The 17,561-nt window shown below is 42.5% G+C and overlaps 1 protein-coding gene across 1 annotated transcript in view; it reads right to left on the reverse strand.

Annotated features, from left to right (window-relative positions):
* LOC140548811 (nuclear receptor ROR-beta-like) overlaps positions 1 to 17,561 on the reverse strand; it is a 28,949-nt gene that overhangs the window by 5,532 nt on the left and 5,856 nt on the right. Inside the window, exons 2-9 of the mRNA XM_072671977.1 lie at positions 10,287 to 10,372; positions 8,453 to 8,594; positions 5,663 to 6,130; positions 4,739 to 4,860; positions 4,241 to 4,373; positions 2,782 to 2,889; positions 1,811 to 1,921; positions 1,544 to 1,656 (exon numbers count right to left, since the gene is read on the reverse strand). Of these exons, the coding sequence (XP_072528078.1) occupies positions 1,544 to 1,656; positions 1,811 to 1,921; positions 2,782 to 2,889; positions 4,241 to 4,373; positions 4,739 to 4,860; positions 5,663 to 6,130; positions 8,453 to 8,594; positions 10,287 to 10,372 (1,283 nt within the window). The remainder of the gene's footprint in view (positions 1 to 1,543; positions 1,657 to 1,810; positions 1,922 to 2,781; positions 2,890 to 4,240; positions 4,374 to 4,738; positions 4,861 to 5,662; positions 6,131 to 8,452; positions 8,595 to 10,286; positions 10,373 to 17,561) is intronic.

The raw sequence follows: 17,561 nt of genomic DNA on the forward strand, positions 1-17,561 counted from the left end.
AGACAGGGATGGAGTTATTGGATATATGGTCAGTTTTCCAAATGAACATTCAGTCTTTGACTCTGCAAATGTCTGTTTTTGGGGGCTTTAACTGAATAATTCATAGTGGATAACGCACAATCCATTGGAGTTAGTGAATAATTCCTAGTAGAAAATAAATAATTCATAGTAAATAATACAAAAATTCTAGTGGGTATAAAAAAAATCCTGGTAGAAAATAAATAATTCATAGTGGATAATGAAGTATGTACAGTAGACATGGATTAATTCATAGTGGATCATAAATAATCAGAAGTAGTTGGTGAATAACAGTCAAAAATACATAATTCACAATGAATACTGAACAATTAGTTGTAGTTAATAAATCATTTCTAGCAGAAAATAAGTAATTCATAGTGGATACTGAATAATTCCCAGTAAATAATGAGAAACTTGTAGTGAATACTTGTAGAGAATTCATAGTGGATACTGAATCATTTGCGGCAGATACTGAATAAATCACACTAAGAACTTGAATAATTTATAATAGTTTATGAATAAGTCTTAGTTAATAAGTCTTATTTATTGTTTACTTGGAAAAAATCATAGTGGATAATGAACAATGCACAGTAGATATGGATTAATTCATAGTGGATCATAAATAATCAGTAGTAGTTGGTGAATAACAAATAGTCGAAAATACATAATTCACAGTGGATACTGAACAATTAATTGTAGTTAGTAATAGTAATCATTCCTAGCATAAATGTAATAATTCATAGTGGATACTGAATAATTCCCAGTAAATAATAATAAACTTGTAGTGAATACCTAGAAATCCATAGTAGGTACTGAGGAATTCACTGAATCATTCACAGCAGATACTAAATAAATCACACTAAGAACAACTGACAGCAGACAACTGAATAATCTATAATTTATAATATTTATAATAATTTAACAATTTCTGAATAATTCATAGAAGGTGCAAAATCATCAGTAATGGGATTATTCATTGTATATTCTGAAAAAATCATAGTGGATAATGAACAATGTACAGTAGATATGGATGTATTTATAGTGGATACTAAATAATAGTAGTAATGACAGTTGTTGAATATTGTATAGTCGAAAATTAATAATTCATAGTGGATACTGAATAAATCACACTAAGAACTTTAGCAGACAATTTAATAATTTATTAAAGTTTATTAATAATTATTAAAAGTTGCTGAATAATTAATAGTAGTTATGGGATAATTCGTAGTTAGTGGATAATGAATAATCAATAAAATAATAAAATAAATAAATAAATAAAGCCATAAAAGATGAATAATTTATAGAAGGTACTGAACAATTCATAGTAACAGTAACATCGTTACAGAATATATATATATATATATATATATATATATATATATATATATATATATATATATATATATATAGAATCATTAATAATAGATAGATTCTGAAGATACTGAAGAAGATACTGATTCCTCTGGCAGTGTCAAAACTGACCAATCATTACACTCCTATGCAATTTTATGTATGTTTGCTGTACCTTGGTCAGTTTCTCCTCGGAGGTGCCCCCTCTGTTCAGGCAGCGCTGCAAAGCCAGGTAGACTTTCTCCTGAAGCCTCTGCACACGCTGGCTGTCTGTGAGCCACGGCCGGTCTGTGGAAAACACAACCACAACACCTGTAAATTCCCCTATTCCCTCCACCTCACATCAAGTCGACACCAGCAAAAATAAAGGAAATAAATAAATAAATAAATAAATAATAATAATAAAAATAATAATTTAAGTGAATTAAATAAGATGAAGCACCTGGGGACAGGAGGACGGCGGCGCTGAAGAGAGCCATCTCCTCTTCGGTCAGCTGCAGGCGGCTCATGGACTTGGCCAGTTCATACACAGCATTCACCAGGTCATCACAGCCTGCGGAGCACAGCGGAGATCACACAAACGGGTCACTCCCGAGCTTATCAGCCAGTCGCCAAACACGGCTCGAGTTGACTCAGGTGTGTGTGGGAAAACACTGGTCAGGCGTATGAAAGGTGCCGCAACTGGCACTGAGAACCTGGAGGGAACCCAATAACCTGTTATTGGATGTAGGCTGCGTCCCAATTGCATACTACACACCAATACACTAAATATTAACACTAATAAGTATTAATAACACTAATAAGTACACTAAATATTAACAGGAAGTGATAAGGTGTTGCTATGCCAACATATCTCACTGCAAGTTCTTCAGCCCTGGTCCTGGAGGACCTCCAGCTCTGCACATTTTAGTGTCTACCCTCCTCCCAACACACCCGATTCAGCTAGAGTTCGATGCAGGCTGCGTCCCAATTGTGTACTACACACTAGTACTATGAGTTATAGGCCATACACTAATCTCAATAGTGCAGGTTATGCAGATTAGTGCTCTAAATATTAGCATACTAACAGGAAGTGATGAAGTGTTGCTATGCCAACATACTTCACTGCAAGTTCTCCAGCCCTCTATGCTCATTGTTTCAGATGTGAGTAGCTCCTCCCTTTCTGTCTCGCGTTGCATTGTGGGATAATAGTGCTAGTTAGTACTAGTAATTAGTACACAATTGGGACGCAACCACAGTGTGTAGAGCAAGAAACCACTGAAATGTATAGGACAGGTGTTCCTGCAGGACCAGGACTGAGCAAGTTCTGAGGAGCTTCTCCTCGTGAAGCTCAAATGACCAGTGAAGGTGAATGGGTTCAAATGTAAGCCCCAAACGTAAGCCCCTGAGAAGCACAGTGCCGGAGTTCCTTACCCAGCGCTTTAAAGAGCTGTGGGCTCGTGAACTTCCCATCAAACAGCAGCGTGTGATTGAGGGGGTTGTAAGCCCGGCACATCCGGATCAGCAACACGTCCAGACAACCTGCAGAAGAGATTCAGCACAGAAAGGCCAGGGGGGGGGGTAGAGTGACATAGAGAGAGAGCAGCCCACCCAGCGTGCACAAAGCCAAATTGATGTGTAATTAATGAGTAAAAAAGAGAGAGAGAGAGAGAAAGAGAGAGAGAGAAAGAAAAGAAAGAAGAGTGAGAGAGAGAGAGAGAGAGAGAGAGAGAGAGAGAGAGATGGGTTTCAGAAAATTAAGACAAGTGGGTATTGTTTTCATTTAAATGTGAAATTGGGTAAAAAGCAAAGCACACAATACACAAAGAGAGCACAGAGCAGGAGAGAGAGAGAGCGAGAGAGTGAGAGAGAGAGAGAGAGGGCGAGAGATGGAGAGAAGAAAACAAAAAGAGCAACTGTTAGAGCAAAAACACAATGAATAACACAGACAGCGACTCTGCTTTACTCATCGGTTTAACGAGCCCCCCGCGAGCCCTCTGTCCACGATATGACGCATTTCCACGAGATAAAAGAATAAAATTACACTAAAACACAATTCCAAACAGTCCCTCGTCTCTCAAAAGCCTTAAAATACAAAACACTAGAGGTCTGGTGTGAGATACATTAAATGGACAAAAGTATTGGGACACCTGCTCATTAATCATTTTTTCTGGAAATCAAGGGTATTGAAAAGAGCTGATCCTGCTTTTGTTGGAGTAACTGCAAAAGAGCGTTAGTGAGGTCAGGATGTTCGATGATCACCACCCCACCTCATCATCCCCAATTTATCCCATCCAAAAGTACTGGATGGAGCTCCACCATCATCATTCCAGAGAACACAGTTCTTCCATTGCTCCACAGCTCCTCAATGCTGGGGGGCTTTATAGCCCATGCCTCGCTTTAGACATCATGGAGCCAATAGGTTCATGATGTTGATCTGCTCCAGAGAGTCCTATTCTATTGGCAGTACGTCTTCACTACAAGGACTAGACAAGCTGTGTGTGTGAGTGCATTTGCACATCTGTCTCAGCAGTGGGTGCAACTCTGCAAAGCTGCTGAATGCCTTCATTAGAAGGGGTGTCCACAAATATTTGGACATAAATGAGATTCTAAACTGAGTGAGAACCATTACATTTCAAGTTATTTCAAAAGTGGTGATCAAACCCAGAGGCGGCTTTACTGAACACATAATAACTATAAATAGATCATTATTGAATATAAAGCATCTAAACATATCCTAAAAAGCAGAAGTTACTACTATACAGTATATTATTGTATATATGTATTATTACTATTATTACTATTATCCAAACGAGTGTATAAGAATATTTGAGTTGGAGAATGACACACAGCGTCTGAGGGCCATTTTTCCATGGTGATGAGTGATGCTGACCTGCTTTAAGGAGGATGATCTGGTCGTTTTGACACAGATCCATGAAGCCAGTGATGCGCTTGGCGAACTCCACCACATACTGGATGGCGTTGGTGATGTGAACTGCACACTGTTGCCACATCACCTCTGTGGGCTGTGGAAACCAGAGGAGAGTGTGTGTGTTAGGACCACTGTTGCTTCACACTGGACTCTATGTGTTAAGGAGGGTAATGAGTGGTAGTGCATTATATTATAACTCTAATATATATATAAGTCATTTTTGGAGCATTTCTATTGGTCCATTAATCATTCAATTCTGATACAGTATAAAGAACAACTGCCCGATTCACATTATGGAGAAAAGTGAAAAGCATCAAAAATGGAGATACAAGGTTTTAGCGTGACAGCCCCGATTTGAATGACAGGTGGGCTAAACTGGGTCATGTGGCGGGTACTGGGTCCTATACTATAACCTGTATCAGATTCAGATTCCCACGTCAGCGTACTCCAGACCAGTACCTTGTTCTGGTAGGTGCGAGTGTCCTCCGCTGTGTAGAGGTTCCAGGTGAGCCGTTTCAGTTCCTCGGGACTGTACTGACTCGTCTCCACGTGGGATTTCACCACGCTCTGAGTGATGCGCTCTGCGAACGACACACACACCCAAACAAAAACATGTCAACATACGCAATCTTCACCCGCCACCCGCCGTCCTGCTTGGTCCTGCAGGGAGAAGGTCAGCGCTGTAACTCATTACTTCAGCAGTCAGCGTTTGACTTTGCTGCATGTTTGGAAGCTCTGACGCATTACTGTACCCTGCCAGCTCATGCGGTCTGCGTTAATGCCTTGGTATGACGCCACAGCATTCCACGGAAGTCATGCATGGAAATCCAGGAGACACAAATTACATAACTTTCTCCGCTCACACCTTTCATGCTACAGGAATCTGTGGTTCTAGGTCATACAGTCAGTCCATCTGCCTGCCTGTCTGCACTTTAATATCAGCTGGGTTTAACACGAAGCTTTTACTCCACTGCAGTAAATACAATTCACATATTGAGCTCCCCCTAATGGACAACTGTACACATGCATTTCTGGAGAAGCTGAGAGAAGCTCCAGAAGCTTGATCTGAAGGTGTAGCAGCATGTGGGCTGAGGCGGTGGAGTAATACTACAGGATTTTACACTAATATGACTCTATGGGTTCTGCAGCGTTACACAGCAGTTCCCCCGGAGTGGGAATGACGGAGACGTCGTTCTCCCCCCCTGTTACAGTCAGTGGAGCATCGGCATGATCCCTGTCTACAATAGCAGGGTAGAGGACACTGCCAGCCCAGAAAACAGGGTTCAAGTCCCCACCCAGGCAGGGTAGTGGTAGTGAATATATAAGAATGACAGGATGAATGACTCTCAGCAGTGGATCAGGGTTAGTGCCGAGGAGTCTCACCTATCTCCAGCAGGGAGCATCCCTCAGGCTGGCCGTTGAGCGGAGAGTGTGTGTACATGCCGGTCTCGTGGAGCATCTGGTACTCGTGTTTGATGTGGGGCGTGTCGCTGAACTCCTGTACGCTCTGTTCTGGAGAACTCTGAGAGGACGAGCTGCTCCCCCCACTGCCCCCCAGCAGATCCAGGCTGCAGTACTCTCCGGCGCCCTCGGGCGTCAGCGGCAGGTCGAACAGAAGGTTGTCTGGCAGCGCTCCGATGTCGTCCAGGTCGCTGAGGGCCGTGCTGGAGCTGCTGCGGCTGTACGCTCGGTTGTGCGCACCGTTGCCGTTCTCGCCGACATCATCGCACACGCGGGAGGGCACGGGAACGCCCCCAGGACCACCGGCCCGCTCCTGAGACTGCTGGTGCTTCTGAACCTCTGCGTACAGGCTGTCCCGCTGTTTTTTCGACATCCGGCCGAATTTCACAGCTGAAAAAAAAAAAAAAACATATATATTGCGTTTCTCGGTATACAGCTTGAGGAACACTATATGGACAAAAGTATTGGGACACCTACACGTTCCTCCTACAGAAGCTTTTTTGACATCTCATTCTAAATCCATAGGCATTATTAATATGGAGCTGGTCCCTTTTTTCTCTAAGCTCTACCAGCAGCAGCAGGTCTGGAGCTCTGCTGCAGTTACTGAATCAGTTGGAGGCTTTTCTGCACTCTGCTCTGAGCTCAGCACTCGGCCCTGACCCCGCTCTGTAACTTTACGTGGTCTGACAGACACTCGGTGACTGAGCTGCTCTCTGTGAGCTGTTCCTCCTAAACTCTTCCACTGTTCAATAATAACACCACTCACAGCTGATGGAGGAAGATCTAGGAGGGAGGAGATTTCACCAGCTGACTTGTTGTTGTTGGTGCAGCGGTGTCTCCTATTACATACAGAACCACGCTGGAGTTCAGTGAGCTCTTCAGAACCTCCTGTTCTTTCACTGATGTGTGGAGGAAAGGCCGACTGCAGGGCTAGAGGCTTGATTTTATACATCTGTGGCTGAATGGGACTGAATCAATGTCCCAATACTTTTGTCTATATAGTGTGTGTTTGGATTGTAGCCTATTTAAAAACTAGGATAAGGGCGTCGGCTAAATGCCTTACATGTAAATGTCATCAGACCAGATCAGATCAGAGAAGCTGCTGCTCAGGTTTGACACGTCGGCTCAGAGAAGTGTTCAGAAAGCAGAAGCATCCAGGTTCATGTCAGAAGTGTGAGAGATCGAAACTGAATCTAATTTCATGCCTGACAGGGTTTCTACCTGGCACGGTGCCACCACGTCATTTCAATGCCAAATGCTGCGCCATCACACTCACACACACACACTCACACACACACACACACACTCTATATTGAGTCTCTGGAAGACAACTCTTCTGCACTTCCGACTACAAAAGTTCATACCGGGGTCATAGCTCTGGGTGGGAATACCCCACAGAGGCACTCGCCCACCTTCACAAAATCAAAAAACACATTTCCAAACAACGTCCAGAACCACTGTGTCCTTCACCTCCTATGGGTTCACCAACACGGTCAATCGGTCACTGTAGCCCACCTTATTTCCCACAGGTTGGACCCTGGTTGACCGTTTCAATTGCTTGCCAATCAAATGTGCCAGAACAGGCGGTTCTTGGCAATGCTAACCCCCACCAGACTGTTATGCCAGTCAGATGCCAAGCCTGCATGCCTATTATAGCCTCTGCTGTATACAGGTACAGCTCTGTCACTTCCACACCAAAACCTTGTATCTCCATTTATGTCATTCTTCACTTTTCTCTATAATGTGTCTAAACTGTGAGCATCCTTACCAACCTCTGATGCTCCAGAGTGGTTCCTATGGCATAAACGACGAACCAAGATTCAGCAAATCCTACAGTAAATACTATTGGCCATAATAATGTATACACCGGTGTCTTATATGATCTCTATAGAAATGCACTGACCAGTAGAATGGGATTCTCAGGAGAAGCTGTGAGCAATGCAGAGCATGGGCCAGAGGTCTTAGGTCTTGGGATGAGTTTTAGTGGCAGAACTAATCATCCAACATCAGTACCGGACTTCACTGATGCTCTCACTTTCGTGAGGCTGAATGCAATCAAATCAACCTCACATCTAGTTTAAAGCCTATTGAGAAGAGTAGCAGCTGTTACTGTATCGGGGGGGTGGGAAAACTCACTATTAATACCCTCAACTTTAAAATAAACACTGAAGGAGGAGGCGTCCACATACTTTTGCACATGAGAGACATGCACATGTCCCTTTGGCTTCGCAGTCAGCGAAGGGCCTCCCACATCCCGGCTCTCACTTTCGTGAGGCTGAATGCAATCAAATCGACCTCACAGCAATGTTCCTACATCTAATTTAAAGCCTTTTGAGATGAGTGGTGGCTGTTACTTTATTGGGGGTGGCAAACTCCCTATTAATACTCTCGATTTTAAACTAAACACAGATGGAGCAGGCGTCCACATACTTTTGCACATGTGCCTTTTGGCTTCACTGGTCAGCGAAGGGTCCCCCACATCACGGCTCAGAGGCTGAATGCAATCAAATCAACCTCACAGCAATGTTCCAACATCTAGTTTAAAGCCTTTCGAGAAGAATAGGGGCTGTTACTGTATCAAGGGGGGGCAAACTCCCTATTAATACTCTCAAATTTAAAATAAACACTGAAGGAGCAGGCGTCCACATACTTTTGCACATGTGAGACATGCACATGTCCCTTTGGTTTGGCGGTCAGCGAAGGGTCACTCACCGTCACGGCTCATGCCGAGAGCCAGGCATTTCTGCAGGCGGCAGTGCTGGCAGCGGTTGCGGTTGGTGCGGTCAATTAGGCAGTTCCTCTGTCGAGAACACGAGTACATGGCGTTGTTCTGCTGACTGCGGCGGAAGAAACCCTGCGGGAGAAGAAAAATAAGAAAACAGCCAGAATCAAACACACGGCCTGGACGGGGTCAGACTGACCACTAACAACAGCTCCTAACTAACGGGGTCAGGGCCGAGGAGGGCGAGAATACGGGTTCTATTTTTTAAGGCGGCGCTGCTGGAGTCTGGGGCGCAAATGGAACAGAGAAAACATTTGGTTCCTGTTTGGAGTTTCATAACGCAGATGAAGTCACTATACTTCGCTCCTGGGGCTGAATCAGTGGAAACTGGCGATTCAGAGAGGATCCCATTATAATTCCCATCAGCTCTCAGAACTGAGAGGAAAAACACACAGTACCACTCTTCATTCACAATAACACAGCCCTGCTACACTGAGCAGCAGCTCACCTGAAATCATATTTCACTGCATAAACCATAATTAATATAAAACACATCATCATTACAGCACAGATTAACCAAGGTTTAAAATCACTTCTATTAATATTTACATTTTATACATAACTAAACTGACATTCTACATACTTCCATTCAAAATACCTTTGATTTCAAAAAACATTTGTTGCAATTCTGTGAAAAAAGTTACTAAATGATAAGTTAATAAAAGCCTCAGTTTACAATATTTAGTCAAGTTGAAATATGAGACATTAACCGAATAACTGACTCTTTATGATATTAAAGAATTAAGGTTAATTCTGGATGTTAACATTATTTAAACTAAATCATTACAAATATTATTATATTATATTATTATATTATGTTATTTTATTATTATATATTATATTATTATTATATATTATTAAATATATATATTATTAAAGTTATTATTAGAGAGTCTTATGGATTCTGGATATTAATGTCATTAGAGCTTCATACTGGATTTTAATGTTATTATAACTTCATACTGGATATTAATGTTATTAGAGCTACATACTGGATATTAATGTTATTAGAACTTCATACCGGATATTAATGTTATTAGAGCTTCATACTGGATTTTAATGTTATTAGAGCTTAATACTGGATATTAATGTTATTAGAGCTTCATACTGGATATTAATGTTATTATAACTTCATACTGGATATTAATGTTATTAGAGCTACATACTGGATATTAATGTTATTAGGACTTCATACCGGATATTAATGTCATTAGAGCTTCATACTGGATTTTAATGTTATTAGAGCTTAATACTGGATATTAATGTTATTAGAGCTTCATACTGGATATTAATGTTATTATAACTTCATACTGGATATTAATGTTATTAGAGCTACATACTGGATATTAATGTTATTAGAACTTCATACCGGATATTAATGTTATTAGAGCTACATACTGGATATTAATGCTATTAGAGCTTCGTACTGGATATTAAATTATATTAGAGCTTCATACTGGATATTAATGTTATTAGAACTTCATACTGGATATTAATGTTATTAGAGCTACATACTGGATATTAATGTTATTAGAGCTTCATACTGGATATTAAATGTTATTAGAGCTTCATACTGGATATTAATGTTATTAGAGCTTCATACTGGATATTAATGCTATTAGAGCTTCATACTGGATATTAAATGCTATTAGAGCTTCATACTGGATATTAAATGTTATTAGAACTTCATACTGGATATTAATGTTTACTTTTACTGTTATAGGATAAACACCATGTTTTGACTTTCTGTTGAATTTCCATTACCTTGCATCCTTCGCACGTGATCACTCCATAGTGAATACCTGATGATTTATCCCCACAGATCTTGCAAGGGATCACCTCAATTTGAGCTGGGGAAGAGAAAGATAGAGATAGAGAGAGTTAACCCCAATAGAGAGATAGAGAGAACTAAACCCAAATAACCTGAACTCAGGGTTTAGCCTTCATACAGTGTTAATCAGCGACTGTGGAGGTCCTTGGTTTGACCCATTGATCTCTGAGCTCTGGTTCAATAGATGAGTGACATATAGGCCAGAACAGCGCTGCAGGCGCCTCTGACAGCAAACAAGTGGAAACATTTTCCAGCAGCCTCTCTTTTTCCAGCTGCTGCTCTTTATTAGGAACGATAAAGCAGCGGAATTGCAATTCCACATCTGCAAAAATCTGACCTACAATATTTAGCAATGACGTGATGAAACTAGAGATATGAAGCAATGCAAAAACACCAGTCACAGAGAGTTCATAGAGATCTGCTTGGTCTGCTGATACACAGCTGATAAGGGCCTAAGCAGATTGGGATACACTGTACCAGAATCATAAACTGCTGCACATGAATATGATTATAGGCTTTGTTGCACTGCAGCAAAACAGAAGGTCTGGAATATTTATGATATATTCGAGATGCAAAATGAGGCCAACTATGTTCAAAAGTATGTCCATACAGACCCTCAAATCCATACATTCCACTACTTTATAGGAACCCCCTTGCTTCACACAGCTTCCATGGATATGACCCTCTAGAGCAGCCATGAGAACATGACCTGACCATGAGCTCCGTGCCCAATGCGAAGCTGTGGGGATCTCTGGAGTGATGGAGCAAAAGAACTGACCATCCAACATCAGTACCTGACCTCATTATAGCTCTCGTGAGGCTGTACGCACTCAAACCGCCCACACAGCAATGTTCCAATATCGAGTGTGAAGCCGTCCCGGAAGAGAACAAGCTGTCCCTGCAATAAATGGGCGACAAATTTAGTATTAATATCCTTAAAAAGGTTCTTTAAGAGTTCTCTAGTCATGGAAACTCATGATAACTCAAAGAACCACATGGATACTTCCATGGTTCTTTGCCTGGTAAAAGGGTTCTTCAGTTTCTACATACATAGAACCCTTAGTTATAGCTCTACACAGCACCATATGTGTTCCAAAGCCTTTTTCAGAACAGTATAGAACCCTTTTCGCTCTGGAGGAAGACTTAGAAGAAATGCTGGAGCTTCAGGCATCTACAAACTTCTGGACATGTAAGGTCAAGTTTCCCAGACAGGGATTAAGCCCATTAAAAGGACAAGTCCCTGTCTAGGAAACCATCCTGTAATGGTCCACAGGCAGAAGAACCTCTGCTCCTGAGGGCTCTCCACAGCCTGGCTGTTCTGGTGGTCAGTCTGTCCAGACACAGCAGGCCGAGAGAGTCTGGAAGGGCATAATATAAGGGTTTTGTGTCTGCAGGTCCTTCTCAAACCGTTATGAAAGACACCGGTGGCCCCGGCACTGCGGACTCTTCCAGAAGTCTGCTAAAGCACTTTACCGTTCTATGGCTTACCCAGTGTGTGTGTGTGTGCTCGTGCTTTTCGCTCCCTAATAGGTTTGGAAGGTGACGCAAGCCGTTAGGTAACACCTAATTTATTGTGACAGCGCAAGCTGACCGTTCAGGGGCAATCAACACTCACCCGAGCCAAGCAAAGGGGCTTTCGGAGTGCGTCACGAGAGAAGGAAAGCGAGAGGGGAAAGTTGTGACCAGTGATTCAGCAGAAGTCCTTGAATATGGTCTCTGCAGAGGTCTAAAGCATGACAGCCTGCATAATCGGGACGTTTTTCACGGGATAAACTCAGTAAAACCATAATAAACAGCACAGGCAGTGGAAAAATGCTCTCCCTCATTCCTCTCTCTCTCTCTCGGTTATCTCTCGTTTACCCCCACCCCTCCCCACCTCCCCCTCCTGTTATATAACCGCCGTCTGGCCACGTTCCACGAATGCACTCATTCAAAGGAGGTTGGGGAGGTTGCCATAGCAACAGAATGACGAGCATCTCCCCATCCCACCCATTTCCACTTCCTATTGGCTCCCTGGAGCAAAGCCGTGCTCCTGACTGGTCAGCTCGCCCCTCCATCAGTCTGGTCGGGATAATGTGGACGAGCTGCTCTACTGACACACTTTTGTCCAAAGCTGGAGGCGGAGCCTGCTCAAAAAAACTCAGCAAAGCCTCCTAATCTGATTGTTTCTCCCCCCCTTCCCTCCCTTTGTGTTGAACTTTTCAGAAGGTTTAATTACTTTAGCGTGAGATGTTGATTTTTTTTTTAAACCCCGTAAAAAAAGTAAGTAAACAGACGTTAATTTAAGTAATTATTTTAGTAAATCAGGTGTGTCTAACCAACATCTCAAGAATTCCACTGATCAACAACAAGTTCTGACCGCTGACATGTTTATTTGGGTTTGTTCTAATGCGATATAGAGTTAATTACAGGTAGACACTCTCACTGACCACTGACTATGTGTAATTAAGTGGGGGATGTTATATAGAGTTTTACAGGCAAAATGTTTTATGGCTTCCTGCGTTTTTTGCACAGAAGTTCGGTCACACTGCTCAGCCTTTTATGGTGAGGGGCACTTAGGAAACATGCAGGGATTCAAGCGTGTATATAAACAGTACATTCTCCCGTTTCATTGGTCAGTGTGTCTGCACAGACACGGTCTCTGAAAGCCATGGGTGCACCTTAAGGGGGCATCACTCATTAAAAAGGGGACGTCTGGAGACTTTTGGACAAATAGGGGGCAGTTTACCAGATCCAGATTAAGATCTAAACCAAAGCTTGTATTTGGGACTTGGTAAAATACCACTGGTATCACAGTTTAGTCCAAGATTAGGCTTAATCCATGTCCAGGGTGGTGCAGATATCTGGACCATCTAGAATGTTTGGGTGTAAACAATGAGAGGTCCTATAATAGAGAGGATATTAAAGGCACAAACACTGACTTATCCATCGTTTACTGCAGAAGAGCTGAATATTATAATAACTCATGACAGCAATGCTTTGATCTAGAGCTGAAAAGCAACAATGAGGATGTCTTCATAGAAAAAGAAAGGAAATAAACGCAAATGCACTGACCTTTCTTTTACGTAACAGCGAAAGGGAAAAGACACGGCTCCGCCTCGTTGGACGGATCGTAGATATGTCCAGTAACTTACACTTGCTCTAAGCTTGTGGCACCATGTCAAGAATTCAATAGCCTGCGGACGCTGAGCTCCATCATAAAACTATTTTTAAACTCAGGCTCTCCGGCAGGGTCCGGCTGTGGCGTTACGAAGAGTCCTTCGTTAGCCGTTACCTTAGCTAAAAAGCTAACCCCACTGGGAAGGCTTATAGATACTGCAGTTAACAATGACCCGTTTTACATATGTCAAAGTATCTATAGTAAAGTCCACTATGTGGACAAAAGTATTGAGACGCTTTCTCATTCATTGTTTCTTCTGAAATTAAAAGAGATGATCCTGCTTTTGTTGGAGTAACTGTCTCTACTGTCCAGAGAAGAGACTTTCTACTAGATTTTGGAGGAGCAGCATTTATACCCCTCTTTAGCTCACGCCTGGCATTATTAGGCAGCACGGTGCCAGTAGGTTCATGTAATTTATCTGCTCCAGAGAGTCCTATTCTATTGGCAGTACTTCTCTACAGGGACTAGACAAGCTGTGTGTGTGCATTTGCACATCTGTGTCAGAAATGGGTGCAGCTTAAAGTAGCTTAATGCCTTCTCAACATTTTGGAGCACTTCTATTGGTCCATTCATAACTAAATTTTGACATAAAAAACATAAAACAAAAAAACCCCAACAATTAAAGCGACAAAAATGGAGATATAAGGTTTTGCTTGACAGCGACGACATGTTCTATTCTTGCCACATCACCAAACCCTAATCTGATGTCAGCTCCTGAACCCACTCAGCTCAGCAGATATCTGGCATAGTTGAGACTCCTCAGACATCTCTCTGAAATTGCTTTTGAGGAACATCTCGCCTCTGGTGGAACATCTCTGAAAACGTGGGTCAGCTGCTGACCTCATCAGATTCAGACCCCTGGCTCACAAAGCCAAGACTGGACCAGCCAGCCCCTCCGTACTTGATGGCGATGGTCAAAAGCCAAACCACACCAAGAGCCCTTCCAGCTTCAAGTCCGGCTCGGCTTGACCCGCCATCCTTTAAGATCCACGGAAGTCTTCAAACCCAGACTGAAGACCCTCCTCTTCTGAGAGTACTCAGGTGAAGAGAAGAGTACTATGGTCCCCATATTGACTTGTGTTTAGTAAAGTCTAAGATTAGAGGATCTTCTGGATTCTAGCTGATACTTTACTAGATAAGGGTCTTTACTTTCTGAGTGAAGCTCTGCTGTGCATCGGTCTGGAGACGAAGGTCTGCTAAAGGCCTTCAAAGCAAATGTAAGCTGTGTGTGTACTTTCCAAATATGAAGTTTCGTTATTTCTGATGATAAACACCATTGGTTATGATAGATGTGTGTGTATTAAGTGAAGATCAAAGAGGTAAATGTCTTTACGCCAGCTTTTATTCCAGTGCTGAGTGCATATAAAAACCCTCAAGCTGATTAATGGTGTTTTATGTATTTGCTCGGTTTGCTGTTGCTTCAGTCTGGGTGGTGTGTTGACTTTTCTTTTCTGCTCTAGTGCTCTCTTATTCTATTATACATATTCCATGCCATAGAAGAACCACTTTTGGGCCCATAAAGAACCCTGTTCTTTGTGTGAGAGTGAAGAACCCTTAAATTTATGTTTTTTTAAGGAGTCAAATATTCTTCTATGGCAATGCTCAAAGAATTGGCAAGAGTTTAAGTGCAGGGGTGTTAAAAATCTTACTGTAAAAAAATAAATACTGGCAGCTGTGTCTTACAAGATATTACCATCTCTTATTTTGGCAACCGTTAATTCTATGGCCTAGAATAGCTATATTTATGGTGCATTACTGTAAGAAAGCACCCATATTTACCCTGTATTTACAATAACAAAAATGTGGTGGTCAGAATTTTACAGTAATACAGACGGTTCAGTGTGTCCTGCAATTACAGTTAAAAGATCTTACGGTTATTTCCATGTTTTACGGTACCTGGAAACCTTGGGCTGTAGCCATTAGCAAGTAAAGTGAGGACTTGCACAGCATTGTGGGAACTGTAGTAAATTCACGAGTACTATTATGGAGGCTAGGGTTAGGGTTAGGTTTTTTTTTATATATATTTAGGTGCTTCTGAATGTGCTCCATGAGTCATTATTAGTAATAATAATAATAATAATAATAATCTGAGGTCAGCTCCTGAACTCACTCAGCTCAGCAGATATCTGGCATAGTTAAGACTCCTCAGACTTTCACATCTCTCCTGTAGTTCCTAAAAATTGTTTTTAAGGAACATCTCTGGTGGACTCTCTGAAAACGTGGGTCAGCTGCTGACCTCATCAGATTCAGACCCCTGACTCTGGCCTACAAAGCCAAGACTGGACCAGCCAGCCCCTCCGTACTTGATGGCGATGGTCAAAAGCTGATCTGCACCGAGAGCCCTTCCAGCTTCAAGTACGGCTCGGCTCGACCCGCCATCCTTTAAGATCCATGGAAGACGAGCGTTCAGACTTTTTACAGCATTGTGGGAACTGTAGTCAATTTCTGCTTCTGAATGAGCTCCATGAGTCATTATTAGCCCAAAAAGCCAATAAATATGAAATAAAACATATTTATATATATTTTTATATTTAATTTGTGTATAAATAGTTCGCACATTTAAACCGGCTAAGCGGAGCACCCTACCTTTCTCAGTGCCGGTCAGCTCACGTTGCTGGGCCTGAACCAGGTCAGTGTTTGTTTATCCAATACAGTCATAATCAAACAAGTAAATCGAGCCTAATCAAAGCAGCCCTGTTGGGTTTATCACGTTCAGCACGGCCGCCGCCATTCCAGAGAAAACTAATTAAGGTGTGATTTATTAAAGTGGCGTGTTTATCAGGAAAGAAGCTGTAAGTAATCTAGCTTCGCTTATCTGCTCTGCTCTCTGTCTGTGTGTCAGTCAGTCAGTGTGTCAGCAGCACGTCCAGCTCTATCTGCAGACTTTGGCCTTTTATCGGGTTTTAATCAAACAAATCAGCACAGTTACAAAGGTCCTGTTTACCTTGCACTTTGCATTTGCATAATGGGTTGAGCAGGGCCTAACCCACATTCACTACAGCAGGACTGCAGGGGTGGGCAGTGCGAGCGTGTGTAACCGACATCGAAATGAATTACATCACAGTGCGCCTTTCAGAGCACACCGCGAGCGCTGGCCGGGTAATGTCAGTTATGGCACTGAAAAAGGGGCTCAGGCATGAGCAGGTGTCCCAATACTTTTGTCAAATCAGTATCATTTACACAGTACCATTTCTCCTGCTTTTGTTGGAGTAATTGCCTCTACCAGAAGGCTTTCTACTAGATTTTGGAGGAGAAGCATTGCTGTGAGGATTTGATTGATTGCATTCAGCAGCAAGAGCATTAGTGAGGGCAGGATGTTGTTGGATGATGATCACCACCACCCCACCTCCATCATCCACCCACCTCCCCACCTCATCCTAAAAGTATTGGATGGAAGTACACAGTTCTTCCACTGCTCCACAGCTCGATGCTGTGCCCACGCCTGGCATTAGGCAGCATGATGCCAATAGTGTTGATGTGTTGAAGTTTTGTGACATGTAGTGTCCAATCAGGCCTTCCAGTATTGGCTATATGTCCTACTATTACATATGTCCCACCTCTGCTGGACAGCTGTGTCTCCTGAGTCTCAAGGCTCTAAAGGGTAAAGAGATACACACACACACACACCCATACACACACTGTGCCACGGCAACAGAGCAACACCTCTGAAATACCCACAGTTGGTACATGCATGGCTGTTTTTCCAAGTACAAGTCGAAATTATTAAAAATAAAGAAAAAAGTAAAGAAAAATGTATATGTAATGTAATGCATTAATCACAGCCGAGCGGCTCGCTTCCCCCCCTCTCTGTGAGCATGCTGACAGATGTCAGAATAATCTGTCCAACGCTGGCGTTTCAACAGAGACGCACAAACAACGTTACAGCTCAGTAACAATCACCAGCCCTGTGTTTACCTGAACACACCTGCCTCTCTCCACTCCCTCGGCCCGGGTCTGTTCATCAGCCTTAAAGGGATATTCCAGAATTCCTCGACCTGGCCTCTACCTGCTGCATCAGGAGCGTACAGCCGATCACCACAAACAATGA

Source organism: Salminus brasiliensis, unplaced genomic scaffold, assembly GCF_030463535.1.
Source record: "Salminus brasiliensis unplaced genomic scaffold, fSalBra1.hap2 scaffold_118, whole genome shotgun sequence".
Classification (NCBI taxonomy): Eukaryota; Metazoa; Chordata; class Actinopteri; order Characiformes; family Bryconidae; genus Salminus; species Salminus brasiliensis.